Raw genomic sequence first — 17,916 nt, 5'->3', positions numbered from 1 at the left:
TAAGGACTGGAGAAATGTGTGGTTCTTTTGTTTTGCACACAAAGTGCATCTCGAACTCATGTTGTGGCATGTGACTTACTGATGTAATTACAGTGGTATTTTTACCCTCCGGAACGATTTAGGGCTGTCAGGATTACTTCTAAATTAAAACAACTCCATCACCACGCCAATATTCATTAAATCCAACTGTATGTGATGAAATACTTACAGAATGTCAGTTAAGAATGATGAATGCTTTCTCACCCTCTTCATTCTGGCCCTTGGTCAGCTTGTTCACCTATTCAATAGTTTATATCAAAGTCAAACAATATGAAAATTCGATAGTTTTCTTCCTGTAAATGTAAATATGATGCATGCTTACATAGCCTGCATAACCAATGTCATCACATCCGCCTGTCAATCAATCATCATTTGTTAGGAGCATGTATATACAGTATGTGTACAAGCAAAGATGCAGTGGTTAGCTGGCCAAAGTGTGCGTAACTGGTCACCACCTCAAACCTCGTCTTGAGGTGCCCATGAAAAAGTCCTGATTTAAAACACCATCATTGACATTCTCAAGTTTCTGTGCAAATAACTTCTATTTTCATCATTGACCTCTTGACTATCAACAGACTATGGAAGTTTGCAGTTTTTAGATGTTTTATTCCACAGTCCAAAATCTCAAATATTAAGTTTAGTATCAGAAATGAGGAAATGATGAAAAAAGATGAACTATGCACACGTGAAGCTGAGAAAACAGCAACAAACAACATCAAAGATAAAGAGAGAAGATGTTTTTCCCTCAAATTGTTTTCATTCATCAACACTTCAGTGAACCTTAATAATTAATATTTATGTAACAAAAATGAAAGTTCCACTCTTCAGCTGCTGATAGATTCATATTTTCCTTTAATGTGAAGAAAGACTAAATAGGAAATAGCCTGAATATAATTTGCACCTCAATTTGCATTGATGAGTAGCTGTTTAACCTTAGGAAAAAAAACACGACACTAAACAACAGTAACATAAATACTTTTTCCCAGGAAAATACAACAAGGAAACATGTTGACAGATGTCATGTATCCTGCTTGAGAAAAAGATGATGCAACAATGTCACAAGTAACTCACAAAAGCAAAGAAAGGAACGAGGTGGAATTAACAAGAGTGAAAGCAAAACCACTGACAAGACTTCCTCTCAGCCTGGCCTGGTTCTAGGTGAAGAGTTTAATTAAGGAGGACATTGCTGCGCTGTTTCACTGAACGGTCCTTTCTTCTAGAACAAAAGTGATGTGGAAGGGAAAACAAACAGGTGCTTTGATTACAGCACCTGTGCTTTCAAGACACCCGCAGTGTTGTGAGGATCTTTGGTATCACTCCTCATTAGGCTTCTCAAAGATTCAAATGAGGTTTCTGAGAAACAAATTAAAAACGATATCAGTTCCCTTTCAGGCGAGACGCGTCAAAGTGCGGCCTGATATGACCTGAGCTGATGAAATGTGAATTCTGAATTCATGTAGATAAATGTTTCTGTGCCAATAAAAGCAGAGACGCAACACAGAGAAAGACGCTGAGCTCCTTGACTATATTCTGGCTCAAGAAAAGGCATCATTGTTCTGCCGAAAATCCAAGCTCAACCAATCGGGAATCATTCCACAGCCGCATGATGCTGACAGATTACAGATTGACTATTTACCTTCAGACAGATGCAGCTCACCCAACTCGGTGGTCATGTCAGACTACAGACACATCCATGCAGGCTGCTATCTGACATTCAAAATAGGAGATAAAACCTGAAGGCAGGATTTCTGTCCTCCATCTAGTGGAGAAAAATGCTATTAAAACTGAAACTAGGCTGGAAGGGAGACCTAGCGCTAAACAAGAACATTAAAAGTACACATGGTATTTTTTGAATAACGTTATGTTTTTAAGACATTTAAAATCTGAGTCATGTTCCTGCACTCAGTCCGTCTTTTTTGGTCCTCTGACATTAAAAAGATGACTTATGAAACACTGAAGGACCCCGAAGGCAACTAAACGTTAATGTACCATGGATGAGTCTGGCCCTCTCTTAATCAACATGAATACACTCATCTTTTTACGATACATTTTACAAGAAGCCTTTGACATACAAGAAAACTTTGCCAGTAGCCAAATGCAAAATCCATCGCTTATCTGCGGTGACAATGTCAACACAACACCACATTGAATCGTAACTTCTGGTTCATTTTCAGTTTCATGAAGTTGGGATACAGTGGGATACATCACCATGGTAACTCATGTTGTAGATCTACCGATGGATCAATTCTCACGGAAAATCATACTCAACAAATGATCAAAATGTCCTGATATTGTTACGGCACTACCTCTGATGGCATTCTTCAGGATCTGTTTCCACCTGCTGCAGTCCTCTCATGTCTCTGTTGTGCCATCACTGCAGAGTCCTGTAGTTGCTTCCATGTCTCCTTTATAGCTTTGTTCCTTCCATCTGCTGACAGAGCTCTACACACACACAACACACACACACACACACACACACACACACACACACACACACACACACACACACACACACACACACGAGTCTGCTTTTACAAAGAAACATACATTATTTCAGCTGTGCTACTGGGACTGCAAAAATAAAAGGACCCACATATTCAAATAAGATATAGGCACTGAGACACAGACGACGCACACCTTTGCTGAAGGTAGAGGTTGCAGGTTTCCTCTAGAGCAACAAAGTTCAAGGTTTTTTGCTGCTGTGGACAGTTTGGAGGAAAAACAATATATTGCTTAAAAATAAAAGAGTCTCCAAAGCGGAAGATGAAAAGCTGACTCTGGCTGTCTCCTTCAGAGGAGCCTCCGCAGCTGGGGTCTGGGTCACCTGGGGGAGACAGGAAAGCCTTAAGTTACAGGCTTTAGTTTAGGTCATGATTTCTCACCTGAAGCGTCAAAAAGTGCAACGACAGAACGATGAGAAACTCCATTTGACACTGGGTTTACCTCGTACGAACAGAATCTGCTGTTTGATATTCAGAGCATAAACAGGACTGCAAGGAGTAGTGAGCAGATGAGTTGTGGGAGGAACCAAAAAGCACAGGGTGGTTTTGTTGATGGCATCTTTGAGGAACATTTTTCCATTTCTTTGCACCACAAGTGACTATTCAGCCAACCAGCAAGAAAAAAAAAAAGCAAAAAAGTGTTAATTATAACGTGAGTTAACTAAATTGCATTTTTGCATCCTTTTGTTATCAGTGTCATCTGCCTACCAAGCCCTGCAGAAATGGCACTGATGCACTGATAGTTGGCAGGTCCCCGCTGTCTTTTGGCCTGTAAATCATGGTATTTATTAGAGATATGGCGAATTATACATGAAAATGCTTTATGTGATAGAGTGCATCACTTATTAGGAATACAACATGACACATAAACAATCTATTTGAATGAAGAAAGTTACATGCATACAATGGTGATGGAAACATTCAGGTAACCTTTTAGAGAGTTGAGCAGAGCAGGATTTGGTTCCTCGCCCTGTGGTGACTGTGTGAATGGCTCCACTCTTGCAAACCACCATGAGGTGGATTGCTGCTGCCGTTAATGTCCAGGAATCATCAGCAGATGCAGGCCAGTGAGCTACAAATAGCAGCCTGGAGAAAGTGCTGTCTGTTGGTACCACTGAAACAGGCAAAGGAGATCCTGCAGTACAGACGTGAGATTGACAGAGAAAGAGAAACAAATAGTCCATAATCACTATTCGCATCCGTCGCTCACACACACACACACACAACGTCTATGCTGCTGACTCAGCATCTTTAGTGTGTAGGGTGAGTTTCTCTCAGGGAAATGCTAAATATAACTGACAACTAAGTGACACGAGGAGCTCTGCAGAGTTCACTGGATCATGTTTAATGTGTGCAGCTGTTTGTGTGTTGAGGGTTACAGATGTCAGTGCAGCCAGCTTTCAAGATGAAGGTCTTTTTTTGTTTGTTTGTATTCGTTCCGAGGGGGACAGCGAGAGGTTAATTTGTAATTGATGACGTCTTGGTCGATATCGGTGCGTGCAAGTATGTGAATATAAACTAGATATTACATTGTCCAAGTTTTCTGTATAAACGTCTGTTACCTGTATCATTAGCTAGCTCACAGGCAGTGAAATTGTAAGTGTTAAAAAAAATACCTCACAAGCTTTACTCACCAGAGAACCTGTCCCAGACACACACCAGAGACTTAGTGAGACCAAGAGCAATGAAACGGGTGCATCCACTAACAGCAGAGCAGAGGATTTCTTCTGTGTTTGGCCACAGTACATCTGATATGCGATGTTATTGGGGGGAAAAAAATAATACAAAATTAGTCTATTTTGTAAGAGTCACAGAACGCCGGGGCTATCAAGATGCTGTTGATTGGTGCCAGATAACATTGAGGATTTGATTGCGACCTGGTTTTGTCTTTGGTGCTTTCTGCAGCAAATACTGAAGGAGATTTCGGCTGCCACTCCACCATAGGCAGACAGCAACCGGCAGATCTGCTAAGAAACATTTAAAGACATTAATAGGAGTGGGTACATCCATAAACATAACTTAAATACAAGGCTGAATAAATATGAGGGATCAAATTTATTGGAATGTAAAAGTCCCAAGTCCCATCAAACAGGAACACTCTGCATGTGATCCCTTGTTCATTATGATAGTGAAGGAAATGAAATATTAGCGAACACCTTCACCTCTCACTGTAACAAACCTGATTTTTCTTTACTGTCTCCAGCAAACGGACCACAGGGCAGAAGAAAGTGTGGCGTGCAGCGTCTGAAAAAGATTCCAGGAACTATTATGAGAAGGGCAACTCTGCCACGAAATGGTATTTTTGTAAAGTTTAATATCGTACCTTGGAGCGTCATTTCCTTCATCCAAAGCTAAACAAGACTGAGTCAAAATGTCTGAGATCTCAAGTGTGCTCTGAAGTGCCGTCCCTGCAAAACAGCAGGAACACATTAAGATATTTACTTGGCTGAACTCTCTGGTCCCTGCTGCATCTTTGTGTACACACATTCATACTAGCAACCACATCATCAGTTCCGTTATACAACAAATAAGTGGAATTCAGCGACGTTCTATTTTAAGTGACATTCTACCAGCTGGATTTCTGGGTGGTTTGGCTTTAATTGGCATTCCAAGTGGAGACCATTTTCCCTTTCCAGATAAGTTTGGACCCTGAGGATTTAAAAACAAAAAAAAGAAAGAAAAAAAAATGTCAAAAATATATAAGATATTGAACCTTCAGTTCCACAGAATATGACAGTTAACTCCAGATATGCAATTTAAAAGTTTGAAATGAAAAAAAATTAACTTGTCACGCATTTGAATTCCAGTGAAACAACTGTTTATATCACCTGTAACTCTTTCAGCCATGCTTCTAACGGGAGGTGATAGACTTCTAGCCAAACAACACTATTACCTAAATGAGATGTGAAAGTCCAGCATTTACGTTGTTGGATATGAGGTCTAAAATATGAATTTACAATTACAATCAAACAATGAAAAGAACATCAAGGAATGACTCTACTTACAACTGATTGATGCAGCACCATAATTACCACCTTTAGATAGTTCAAATGTCAAGCAAATGCTCCTCTTGTTGACGTCTTCCTGAAATAAATTGTGTACATAAAGTACTGACGTTATCCATTGAAAGTGGATATACAATATAAGGCCCTGATGTAAAATGAAAAATATGAATGAAACAGGCAGAATAATAGCACTCACCATGGTGTTAATAACACTGAGGAGGTGAAGAGCTTCGGCGTGAAATGCAAAGACTCGGGCAACACCTGAAGTTGAAAGCAACGCCAGCTTATATAAATATGCTAAGACATTTTTAACAAGGAACCAATTTTTCTACAAAACCCAATACCAGTGAAGTTGGCACGTTGTGTAAATGGTAAATAAAAACAGAACACAATTATTTGCAAATCCCTTTCAACTTATATTCAATTGAATACACTGCAAAGACGAGATATGTAATGTTCGAACTGAGAAACTTTATTTTCTTTTGCAAATAATCATCAACTTAGAATTTAATGGCAGCAACACATTGCAAAAAAATTGGCACAGGGGCATTTTTACCACTGTGTTACATCGCCTTTCCTTTTAACAACACTCAGTCAACGTTTGGGAACTGAGGAGACTAATTTTTGAAGCTTTTCGGATGGAATTCTTTCCCATTCTTGCTTGATGTACAGCTTAAGGTGTTCAACAGTCCGGGGTCTCCGTTGTTGTATTTTACGCTTCATAATGCGCCACACATTTTCAATGGGGGACAGGTCTGGACTACAGGCAGGGCAGTCTAGTACCGGCACTCTTTTACTACGAAGCCACGCTGTTGTAACACGTGCAGAATGTGGCTTGGCATTGTCTTGCTGAAATAAGCAGGGGCGTCCATGAAAACGACGTCGCTTGGATGGCCACATATGTTGCTCCAAAACCTGCATGTACCTTTCAGCATGAATGGTGCCTTCACAGATGCGTAAGTTACCCATGCCTTGGGCACTTATACGCCCCCATACCATCACAGATGCTGGCTTTTGAACTTCGCGCCTATAACAGTCCAGATGGTTCTTTTCCTCTTTGGTCCGAAGGACACGACGACCACATTTTCCAAAAACAATTTGAAATGTGGACTCGTCAGACCACTTTTCCACTTTGCATCAGTCCATCTTAGATGAGCTCGGGCCCAGCGAAGCCGGCGGCGTTTCTGGGTGTTGTTGATAAATGGCGTTCGCTTTGCATAGTAGAGTTTTAACTTGCACTTACAGATGTAGCGACGAACTGTAGTTACTGACAGTGGTTTTCTGAAGTGTTCCTGAGCCCATGTGGTGATATCCTTTACACAGTGATGCCGGTTTTTGATGCAGTACCGCCTGAGGGATCGAAGGTCACAGGCATTTAATGTTGGTTTTCGGCCTTGCCGCTTATGTGCAGTAATTTCTCCAGATTCTCTGAACCTTTTGATGATATTACAGACCGTAGATGATGAAATCCCTAAATTCCTTGCAATAGGTCATTGAGAAATGTTGTCCTTAAACTGTTCGACAAGTTTCTCGCCCCATCCTTGTTTGGGAATGACTGAGCATTTCAGGGAAGCTGCTTTTATACCCAAACATGGCACCCACCTGTTCCCAATTAGCCTGTTCCCCTGTGGGATGTTCCAAATAAGTATTTGATGAGCATTCCTCAACTTTCTCAGTCTTTTTTGCCACTTGTGCCAGCTTTTTTGAAACATGTTGCTGGCATCAAATTCCAAATGAGCTAATATTTGCAAAAAATAACAAAGTTTACCAGTTCGAACGTGAAGTATCTTGTTTTTGCTGTGTATTCAATTGAATATAGGTTGAAAGGGATTTGCAAATCATTGTATTCTGTTTTTATTTACGATTCACAAAACGTGCCAACTTCACTGGTTTGGGGTTTTGGACTTCATGATGAACCTCTCGGGGTTTTTCCAGTGTTTACTCTTCTTCCCTCTGGTTGACAAGTGTTTAACAGTGCATGAGTTCAGGACTTAAGGTGTACAGATTACAAACAGAAGCTGATCACAAGCCACCCACCCATATCATCGATACTGCCAAGCAAGTAGGCTGTCTCAGTCATGTTGGTCATTTGAAGAGATGTAATCTCCAGTCTGTCTTGCAGCCACTCTGTCACACACACCAGAGGAGATGCACACCACACTGACAAGCCCCTGGAGTGACCCAGACCCAGGTACTGGCCATCGTCTGAACACGCCAGGCAGTTGGTGCTCTCTGGAAGCTAAACAGCAGGAGACAGTCAAATACAAGAAGCAGATGGGTTGTAAAATCCTTATAAACATTTTATGTTCAAGGGCAAATAAACAAATTATATGACCCAAAAGCCTGCAATAACACATTGGCGTAGTGGTGAACATAGTTTTGGATTAGACCATGAACAATATAATAAACAGTATTTTATTTTGGGGCAGTGGGAGAAATTAATTTGGAATTGCAAGGGAACACAGCATGGAAGCTATTGAAAAAAAAAGACAAACATTAAAATATTCATAGAAACAAGAGGAGGCAGTAAAATGCAAGAAAAGAAGGCACTTCTATCAGTCAAGCAATATCTGGTTTAGACCTGGAGTCACTGAGTCACATGGCATGGGAGCTATTGAAGACAAACCAACATGAATTTTCCATTAAAATATTCATATAAAGCAGGAGAAGCAGTAAAATTGCATGCGTCTTATTTGTCCAGTCACATAATCATGTCTGGGTTTGATTTGACGCTGTTGGGTCACATGACATAGAAACTACTGGGAAAAAAAAAAAACTTCCATCAAAATATTCATGTAAAACACGGGAGGCAATAAACTGCAATAAAATGAGGTGCCTTATATTTCCAGTCTACATAATAATAATAACAACATACTAATAATATTATCTGGTAGTGATTGAGATTGGAATCTACTGGGAAAAAAACAACAAATTTGCTTAAACATATTTACGATAAAACATAATTGTATTCAACAAGTGTTTTATTTTTTCTGGTCTAGAATTAATATTTTGTATATATTTATAGTCTCCAAATCACAATTTTTCTATGTTCAAAATAGGTGTGCACCATGTGGACGATTTATCCAAACATTTAAACGTATTATTCCTGTCACATCCACGATCACCGCGTATTGTTTCAATTCACATGTATTCTTAACGCAGCATTTAACTTTTGTTACTATGTTACGTCATTAAAAACCTGATAACTTCCGTTGTGTCAGGGCTACAGTGTCTTACCTCCGTCGTACTTGACAGTTCTAATGTAGGCGTCTCCTCCATGGATCTCTCCGCCCGGTATGGAAGCGTCCTTTCTGGTATTCAAGAATATGGTATTCATCTCAAGAGTAGAAGTTGTGGTGATAGTCCACCAACAAAATCTAAAAGTACTCCATCAAGAACCTGCATTGAGTGTGCTCATTAAACATCTGCTAAAAAACAAACAAAAAACGTTAATGTCATTATAAAATCACAGCCAACCTGACACTCAAAATTGCGGGTGTATTGAATACAAAGCAAATTGTGTGGACAGTGGTTCGTTGCCTACAACAAACCGCTAGCTAGCTAGCAGCTAGTTAACGGTTAGCCGGTGATCAACTAAGCAGACCCTCCACGAACGCGGTGGTAAACACACTTGAGGGGAAAATAAAGCAAGTCGAACAAAAACGACGTGCCACTACGTTTTTTGTTTTGTTTTATTTACCGTAATTTGACCACACTTTAAACACCTGCAGGCACGAGGGCTTGGAGCGAGTTCGCCGTCTCCATAACAACAGCGTCTCTATGGACACGGGAATGGCGAGTCGCTACCTTGAAGTTCCAAAGGCAGCGAGCACAATACATTTCTTCAAACTTGAATTTCATTTTCATTTCTGCGATTGCAAATTAAATGGCGGCGCCTACTTCCATTGATTTTTTTTTAAATATATTTTTTTCCTTAAACCACCGGAACATCAAGTGTAGGATAAGGACCCGCTTACCTGGATCTCCAGACCTGTGCATGGTAGAAAGTGTGTAGAGGTCCTACATTACCTACAATTAAGAAAATTAAAAAAAAAAAAAAATCAAGCATAACAACACAATCTCTGAGTAACTTTTGTGTTTATTCTTTTTGAAGTTTACACAATGTGACTGGAGGATGTTGCCTATACATTTGTAAAATAAATGCATTTCATGATGCATACTCCTCTCTAAAACCTCTGGGAATATACAAGCCCCCCCCCCCCCCCATACATACTGCACAGTCCGAAACTCACTGACACTTTGTGATTATGACCTTCACAGATAAATAAAAAATAATTTGGTGATTTTGAAAGAGGTGTTCCATCTTTAAGACCAGCGATTCTGTCATCAATACCAGTAAGCTCGTCTTCAATTGACCTTTTGTAACTATTTCACATTTTCCACCAAAAAGCTATTTTGTGATCATGACCCACTGCCTGAATGTGATTATTATTATATTATTAATATAGAAAAAAAAAAACACTTGCTGAGTGCTGTTCTTGTCATGTGCTCAGAATTGTAGAGAGTTGATAAGTGTATGAAGAAACAGGATAAAATATGAGAACAACCCCTCAGTACAACCCAGCACAATTCAACAGCCTTTAATCAAATTGTATCTATTGCAGGGCTGCTGCATCACACTACTAGGTGTATCACATAAATTGGCAAGTGAGTGTATATGAGCATATGCCTCAGTGTTGAGAATGCTACTGACTGGTTAATCAAACTGCACTAAATAATGTATGAACTACATAATCTTACCCGACATGACAGTATTTTCTCCAGTTGTTTCACAGTGAGAAAGCCCCTGTTGGCATTACTTAGACAGTTTGAAATGTAACAGCTAACAGTAATATAAGGCAGGTAACAGGTGTGTGTGTGTGTGTGTGTGTGTGTGGATTATGACTCCTTGTTGATTTTTGGCTGTTTTTGTTCAATAAAAATTCATTCTTAAGGCTTCTACATCACCACCCGTGTGATAACATTCAGTATAAAATATGTAACAATGGCTTGAATTAAATTTTCACTAGCCTGCTGCCCCTTTTATTAAAAACAACAACAAAAGCGGGGGGAAAAAAAACAACAGAACGGGCACCGATTATAAGCTGGAAATTGAAGAATACAAACTCATCCAAGCAAAAAAATTCCCAAGTAAAATAACTGGTTATTGTGCTGAAAATGCACACTTTTCTTTGTAACCAATATGGCTCCATATTTCCAAGAAAACTCATGTTCCTCAGGCTGAAATCATCCACGAAGCATCGGTTAAAACCTCACTAGTGTTTTTTTTTTAAACGTATTTTATAGAACTTTCTCGTTAGAATAGATGACAATGCAATACAATATTAATTATCATCTACTGTACCATCATGGATTTCAGCTTCCCTAAAAAGTTTTTCATACAGCTTTTCAAAAACCTTTTCAGTTAATGATCAAACAGCTGTAGTGTTGTAGACGCTGCGTCTGATTTTATCATCATTGTTGTGATCCAGTGACTCTCAACGACAGCGTCAGGTCAAGACAAAGGTAGAATACACATTAAATTACGTGACTGGAATGTGGTCGCACCCTCTCCCTCCTTCACCTGCAATGGATTCCGACAACAGAAGGAAAAAGAAGGTGGTGTAAAATAAATACATCAGTAGTTCTAAGCTTTAAAAACAAAAAAAAAGTGATGTGTCCCAGTGGGATAAAATACTTGAAAGTAGATTCTGTGCCATATTAAGAACTTAATTTGAGGGGAAAACTCCTCTTTCGACCCCGAATTGTAGGAACCTTCATCAAGGATAAGTGTTTTATTTTCTGTTAAATTATAAAAAGAAAAGTTGGGTGAATTAATACTTTCGAGCAACTCAAGTGCCTTTGGGATGCAGCTTGTAACTGCAACATGTCCAACCTGCTACATACATCACTTGTTCACTGGATTCAGCTGCATCCTGACTGCACTACGAGAACTGAGTGTTTAATGTCTGACGACAACGACGGAGAACCTGTTATAACTTCACTTCATATATTTGTGACTCTTTCTGTCAAGACTGTCAATCACAAAATCAACTTAAGATTTTGTTGAGATGCTGCTGCAGTGCCTGCTGTAAACTAGTCCTGGTAACCTGGAGTAACACCAGACACACTCAGGGAAACTTCGCAGGGATCGAGTGGCGTGTGTTCACTCTGGATGCATATTAAGATAAGAAGGCTTTTCCTTGCAGAGGGCAGCTTCAACTATGGCCCATGAACCATAAAATGAACTCTGATGCGCTGCATATTAAAATAATTAGGATCATATGAACTTGCCTGAGTCATTGTTTGACTTAGCATGCAAATGAATGAAAGTCTGCAACCTTGTACACATTTCAAACTAAACAGCGTGCACCGACATTGGCAGCAACAAAGCTGGAAAAGACCACAAGGACATTGTCAAGGCGATGAGATGTGAAGAGGTGCTTTCTAAGATGATGTTGGATGTAAAATCTCATGAATGCAGAGTATGACAGTATTTCCCTCTCTCCTTGGACCACTCACATCAAACTCACCATGAGACGTGTATTTTGCCTTTCAACTACTCAAAAAGGTGTCTTGAGCTCACAAAGATGTTTTCTCATCGCTGCACAAAGCAAAAATGGTAACCTGTCCTCTTACAAACACACACTCAAGTGCTGGGCGCAATGTAATCAAAGTCACAAACAAGCAGTTCAATTGGGAAGAAACATGTTTGTGAGCTTCAGATGCCTATTTGTGAGTACTTGAAAGACAAAATACACTTTGTGGGTGAAGTATCACTTATACCTAATATAAAAAAATAAAATAACTTGAAAACATTTAGAAATACCATAGTGAATCTGCTCTCAACTTGTGATCTTTAGCGTTCACAGAGTCCTCCGCGGTCCCAGCAGATGCAGCTTGATGGCTGCAGTTTCATCCAAAGTCTTTGATATCACCCTCAAGTGACAAAAAAAGCAAAACAAAAACAAAAAAATTTTGACACTTTATCTATATTGTTTATGTAAAATGAACAAGATCTGATGTTAAAAAGTGAAGGGGGAGCTGATGCTACGAAGAAGCCTGAGAGACATCATAGTCTATGATGAGCTGTTTGATGTAGGACAGTTTCTCATGAAGATACTCGCAGTGCTTCTTCTCTTCCCGGTAACCTGGGAACTTCTGTGGAGAGAGGAGGACGCATTTTAATGAAACGCTCACCCTGGCTGTCCCTTCAAGTGGTGAAATGGTAGAAACCATCCCTCCTTGTTGCTGCAGAGAAAATCGAATTTTTCCGGGAAGGTGATGGGGAATACCTGGTGATGAGGATATTTCTGATCTGAAGATGCAGAGGTACTAGAAAAAAAACACTAAGAGGAAGTGCTTAACAGCTGCGATGAAGAATCTATAGTGAGATGGAACGTGTACTTCAAATGTCTCTACATTCTTGTGCCAAAAACATCTAAAATATGTTTACATCTTCAAATATTTGTTCTCCAGAGCATCTGTCACCTGACCTAGCATGCACACAGCTGGTCCAGGATCTGCATCTTGAGGAGTACTGCTTTCAATCTTAGATTTTGCTTTAATTTTGTTGCATCAATGTATCAGAATAATGGTGAAGTTTTATCATTGATCATGTTAACCTTTGCATAGTATAAACTTTCAAAAAGGCCTCTTTTCTGAATGCTATTTGGATTTGATCAGCTGCAGCAAGTTTGACATGATGTAACTCCAATGTTCTATTAAAGTGGTTCCACCCTACATGTGAACTTTATATACTGTATGTATAATCAGATTATGTGAAAGGATCTAGCTCTTCTCTGCTGACATCATAGGTCATCTTGAGTTGAGGAAGGGTGGTGACCATTGCTATACAGCTTTCCGATATTTTACTTTACATGAAAATAACTTTCACTGGCCTTGGTCTCTTCAGAGTAACTCTAAGCACCACTTCCTGGTATCGTGCACTGTGAGTGTTGATGATGATAGCTGATCAATTTCTGGCCTCTCCAATCAGATCTGTGTCCACGCAGGCCATCGTGTATCTTTATTTTGGCAGAATTTTGTGTGTTTATGTGGAATGCACCAACCTAGTACCATACAAACATTACTTCAGAATGGCTCTATTTGTCTCTGAGCAATGCACAGCGTTTTGAGTACCTGATGAGCACTGACTACAAGGATGAGTTCTGTTCTCACAGCAACAAAACGTGTTACATGTTGGTGTGGCGCGCCAAGAATTGGATGAATTTGGCTCATGAGCAAATTTATGTTTTATTTGGACGAACTGCATTAAAAAAGAAAAAGACTCCAATATTATTCCTTTTATGACATTAAACAATCAATAAAAAGGCAGTAAATTAAACAAACTATCTTACCTTTCGATACTTGTTGTACTTTTCTAATATTTGGTCTTCCATGATCTAAATGATACAAAACAGAGTGTAAATATTAACATGGGTGTATCACATTGTACCTTAGCATCTACTGTAATGAACATTGAGCATCAATAAACAGTGTTTCTTCCTTGACACACTCCAACGTACCTTATATTCTTGTGTGCCGGGGGACAAACTCTTGATCTTGGATCCTAGCTGAACAAACATGTGAGTGATGGTGGCGATCCTGGTGTGCAGGTCTTTGTACTCATCATACTCCGCGCAGAAATCTTCCAGGTACCTTTGTCGTTGCTCCAAACATGTGATCCTTCCATAAGTGCTACAAGTGGACACACAGAGGCAACATTATTGATAATCTCCTATCCATTGCTGACATATTCATAACAAAAGGGAAAACACAGAAACCAAAACACCTTGTCCTCCTCAACTTACATCCTGCACACAGAGTACAGCCTGTATCTGGAAATTTTCAGATTCAATTATCTATCTTTATTATTACTATTATTATGTGTTATTGTGTCATTTTTACAAGAGGCAATTAGTAACATTTCTTTCATTTCCATTTGCGTTTCTATTTCAGGCTCAACCCCTATCAGACACAAGATGGCAGCATGTGGCCACCTTCTTCCTATGGTGCTCAGTCAAAAGCAGCCAGTCCTTTCTTGAATATCCACGAGAACCACCTTCATATATTCAGTGGTGATGTCTGTCTAGTAATGTGAAACAATCGTGAAAAAATATGTGAATTTTGAATGACAGAAGAGGGTAAGACTAGCAAATTTGGAGGTAAAAATGCAATGGTAATGCATCTTTATCTATCTATCTATATGTATATACATATATAGACACACACACTATCAATCACAATCACAATCACACTGTGATTTTATAATGACATTAACGTTTTTTGTTTGTTTTTTAGCAGATGTTATACAGTGGAGATTGTGTGTGTGTAATTCCATTGAATAAAAATCTTTACTGCAGCAGTATTGCAATGACTTTATACATAACAATCACATCTAAATGATGGAAAGACTCACAGCACATAATCTGGCTTCCCCTCAGAGGCCACGTCATTCGTGATGTCAGGATCTGCAAGAAAACAAAGAGTCTGAATCATTAAACTCATCTGCATGACACTTGGATCTTTTCTGAGGTTTTTTTGTTTTGCTAAAAGCCACATCGTGACTGCATGTGCCGGCCTGTCCGTGCAGACACGCTAAGAGCTTGTGGGTATCGGGAGACGTGTCACCTTAGAGACCCAAAGCACTGATCAAGCTGTTGTTCAACCAGTCAGGCGCATAACATACTGAGGACTCCAGAGAGGGGCTAGCGGGAGCAAAAGCAGACCTGCTCAGGAGATAATGCTGCATAAATGTACCAGTGGGCTTCCAAACAAACGCCACACTGCTGGCCATCACTTAAGAGCGTGTGTGGTTAACCAGCTGGTGCTGAACAGATGGAACATTCACAAAAACACTTGGACAAATATAGTAATGGAAAAAAAGATATTTGTGTTAAAATGTAGGGCATAAACACATACTCATGTAAAGCACAGATACTTGAAAAATGTACTTAAGTACAGTATTCAAGTAAAATTACTTGGGTACTGTCAATCGGTGCAGAAAACTGCCTTATGAACTCAGATAACAAAAACAGGAATATTGTCAATGCCAGGATGTAAAAGGGGGCCTTACTATCAAGCTTGTCCGGGTTCTGCTTTAGATCGGGACTTGTCTCAAGCCATTCACAGCCCTGGTTGTCTTTTAACCTCTCCCGCTCCTTCTCTTTGTGCTTTTTAGACTTTTTCTTTCTGTGCTGGCTGTTGGTGAGCTGCTGGTGAGAGAAGTCAGAGTCACCCTGTGGTGGCTCGTGGCCGTTTACTTTGGGCTTTTGCTCATTGCTTTCTGAAGCAGGTGTGTCAGAAGTCATTTTGTGTATTAGAGAAGAGCCACCGAGGCTTCCTGGTAATCCATTTGGGTTCCCGGGATGGTTACTTGTCCTTTGAATGTCAATCTTTGTGTGGAAAGTGGGGTTGAGGGTAGGAGTTGTGTTATTGTTCAAGAGTCCGTTAATAATTGGCTGCTGTTGCACCCTCAGATCAGATAGCTTTTGCCTCTTAACAGCTAGTCTTTCCAGTGAGTCCAAAGGCACGGGGCGTTTCTGGGGGATTAAGAAGACAGAGATAGAATTAAATCAAATAAATCATAAATTAACATTCTCAGAAACACAGATACTGAACTTGGATTCCAACTTGTCAATCAGATGTCAAACACAGATAAGAAATACACCATTTCAATTGTGGGCATGGGATAATTTTGCCGTTTATTTACCACTGCAGGGTTCTTTGCAGTGCTGGGATGTAGCGTTGTGTCCTCTGATGACTTGGGCATCAATCCGTTTGCTTGAGGATTCCTTGACGGGTTGCTCATGTGAGGCTGCAGCTTTCTGTGAAACAGAAAGAATGAACAAGGCAAACTGAAAACAAGACAAGAGGATGTGTGGAATTGGAGAAACACTTCATTTTAACTGGTGTCACTGCACAACCTAAGGGAATTTAGAGGCAGACTTAGCATAAAAATGCAACACAGATTCTTTGTGTTGCAGGTACAGGCAGGCTCGGGGTGTTGATTAGCACCTGGGAAAAGTTGTGGGGGGCTAAAAGAAGACGACGTGGTAGAGAGAAGAAAAGACTGCAATGAGTGAGAAACAACTGAATCCTGTGAAAAGGTTTCCACATCCAAGTACTAAATTTATTAACCAGAGGCCTGTTTCATCATCAAGGCATTCTCAAGTTTGTTTTATCTATAGAATGGCAAGACACAGGTTTCAGTTCAGAGAAGATTACCCCCCCCCCAACCTTTTAAGAAAAAGAAAGGACACAAGCTTGGCTATGAAGTAGACAATAGTGGCAGTAAAATGTGCAAATCTGTGTGCAAATATATTACATTACTGCCTTCTAATAACTCTGCATAGTCTCTGCAGTTAGTTTTGTGCATTTTTCCTCGGCTCCTGTTGCTTTTTCTCTTTATTGTCATCTCCCCTCCCACCTCATCTCTCCTTCACCCTCAACGCATCTGCTCAAGGCAAATGGCTGCCCAGCCTGAGTCCGGTTCTTGTCTCAAACGAACCTGGCCAACAGCCTGCTGATCAGCTGCCTCTCCTCCTCACTGTAGCCCGGCCAGTCCCTTCGCACATGCTTGTAGAAATCGTCCTTCAACAGGTAGCCGCTGTCTTTGGGATTCACTTTTGCCACCTAAAATACAAAATATGGAACTCATCTTTAATTTCTGTCTGTACTCACGTCAGTAAACAACCACATTGCAGTTATCTAACAACTTCTACTCTGAAACAACCAATTATGCTGAAAAAACACAATATAAAAGTGATATTCTGTAACTTTAAACAGCAGAGTTACATAAAAAAAAACAGTACCAGAGAACAGACAAAACATATTCATTAAACTGGGAATGTGTTGGACCACAACAGCTCTATAATCACAGCACTGTTTACTTATTATGACCTTCTTGTGATTCTGATGTGTCTTCCCTTTAGGTGCTTCAGCACACAAGCATACAATCACTTTAAGAACCCGACAAAAACATCCATCCATCCATCGTCTTCTGCTTATTCCAACATTTAGGGTCGTGGGGGGGCCGGAGCCTATCCCAGCGTCAACGGGCGAGAGGCGGGGTTCACCCTGGACAGGTTGCCAGTCCATCACAGGGCCAACATAGAGAGACGAACAACCATTCACACTCACAGTCACACCTACGGTCAATTTAGAGTATCAATCAGCCTCGTCCCCTCTTGATGTCTTTGGACTGTGGGAGGAAGACGAATCTGGAACCTTCTTGCTGTTAGGCAACAGTGCTAACCACTGCACCACCGTGCAGCCCCCCCCAATAAAAACAGTCACATTAATTTTTCAGATAATAGAACCGTGTGTCTTTTTCTAATTTTTATTACACCCCAAAATAATTAAATCAT

The 17,916-nt window shown here is 40.1% G+C and overlaps 2 protein-coding genes across 3 annotated transcripts in view; both read right to left on the bottom strand.

Moving 5' to 3' along the window:
- Nucleotides 1–874: 874 nt before the first annotated feature.
- Nucleotides 875–8,858, bottom strand: wdr93 (WD repeat domain 93). 2 transcript variants are annotated; one of them, XM_086188038.1, is made up of 15 exons: nucleotides 8,783–8,858; nucleotides 7,583–7,784; nucleotides 5,742–5,806; nucleotides 5,546–5,624; nucleotides 5,369–5,433; nucleotides 5,111–5,189; nucleotides 4,864–4,948; nucleotides 4,720–4,784; nucleotides 4,418–4,507; nucleotides 4,175–4,288; nucleotides 3,471–3,675; nucleotides 3,249–3,309; nucleotides 2,983–3,139; nucleotides 2,677–2,863; nucleotides 875–2,481 (listed from the first exon to the last, which is right to left on the bottom strand). In XM_086188038.1, the coding sequence occupies exons 1-15, from the start codon at nucleotides 8,822–8,824 to the stop codon at nucleotides 2,361–2,363; spliced, it is 1,617 nt and encodes a 538-aa protein (XP_086044164.1). In that variant the 5' UTR covers nucleotides 8,825–8,858; the 3' UTR covers nucleotides 875–2,360. The 2 variants fall into 2 exon arrangements, with proteins under 2 accessions (XP_086044164.1, XP_086044172.1); XM_086188046.1 differs by having other exon boundaries at nucleotides 4,418–4,504.
- Nucleotides 8,859–10,018: 1,160 nt separating this feature from the next.
- The window catches only part of LOC147269623 (RNA polymerase II elongation factor ELL2-like), a 30,878-nt gene continuing 22,980 nt past the window's right edge, over nucleotides 10,019–17,916 (bottom strand). Inside the window, exons 7-13 of the mRNA XM_086188002.1 lie at nucleotides 17,058–17,182; nucleotides 16,260–16,374; nucleotides 15,624–16,089; nucleotides 14,967–15,018; nucleotides 14,074–14,245; nucleotides 13,906–13,950; nucleotides 10,019–12,706 (exon numbers count right to left, since the gene is read on the bottom strand). Coding sequence (XP_086044128.1) covers nucleotides 12,596–12,706; nucleotides 13,906–13,950; nucleotides 14,074–14,245; nucleotides 14,967–15,018; nucleotides 15,624–16,089; nucleotides 16,260–16,374; nucleotides 17,058–17,182 — 1,086 coding nt within the window. The 3' untranslated portion in view covers nucleotides 10,019–12,595. The remainder of the gene's footprint in view (nucleotides 12,707–13,905; nucleotides 13,951–14,073; nucleotides 14,246–14,966; nucleotides 15,019–15,623; nucleotides 16,090–16,259; nucleotides 16,375–17,057; nucleotides 17,183–17,916) is intronic.

This window comes from Aulostomus chinensis, chromosome 2, assembly GCF_037954235.1.
Source record: "Aulostomus chinensis isolate RoL2024-O1b breed Wild chromosome 2, RoL_Achi_v1.0, whole genome shotgun sequence".
In the NCBI taxonomy this organism is placed as follows: Eukaryota; Metazoa; Chordata; class Actinopteri; order Syngnathiformes; family Aulostomidae; genus Aulostomus; species Aulostomus chinensis.
This window is presented reverse-complemented; position numbering and strand designations above follow the sequence as displayed.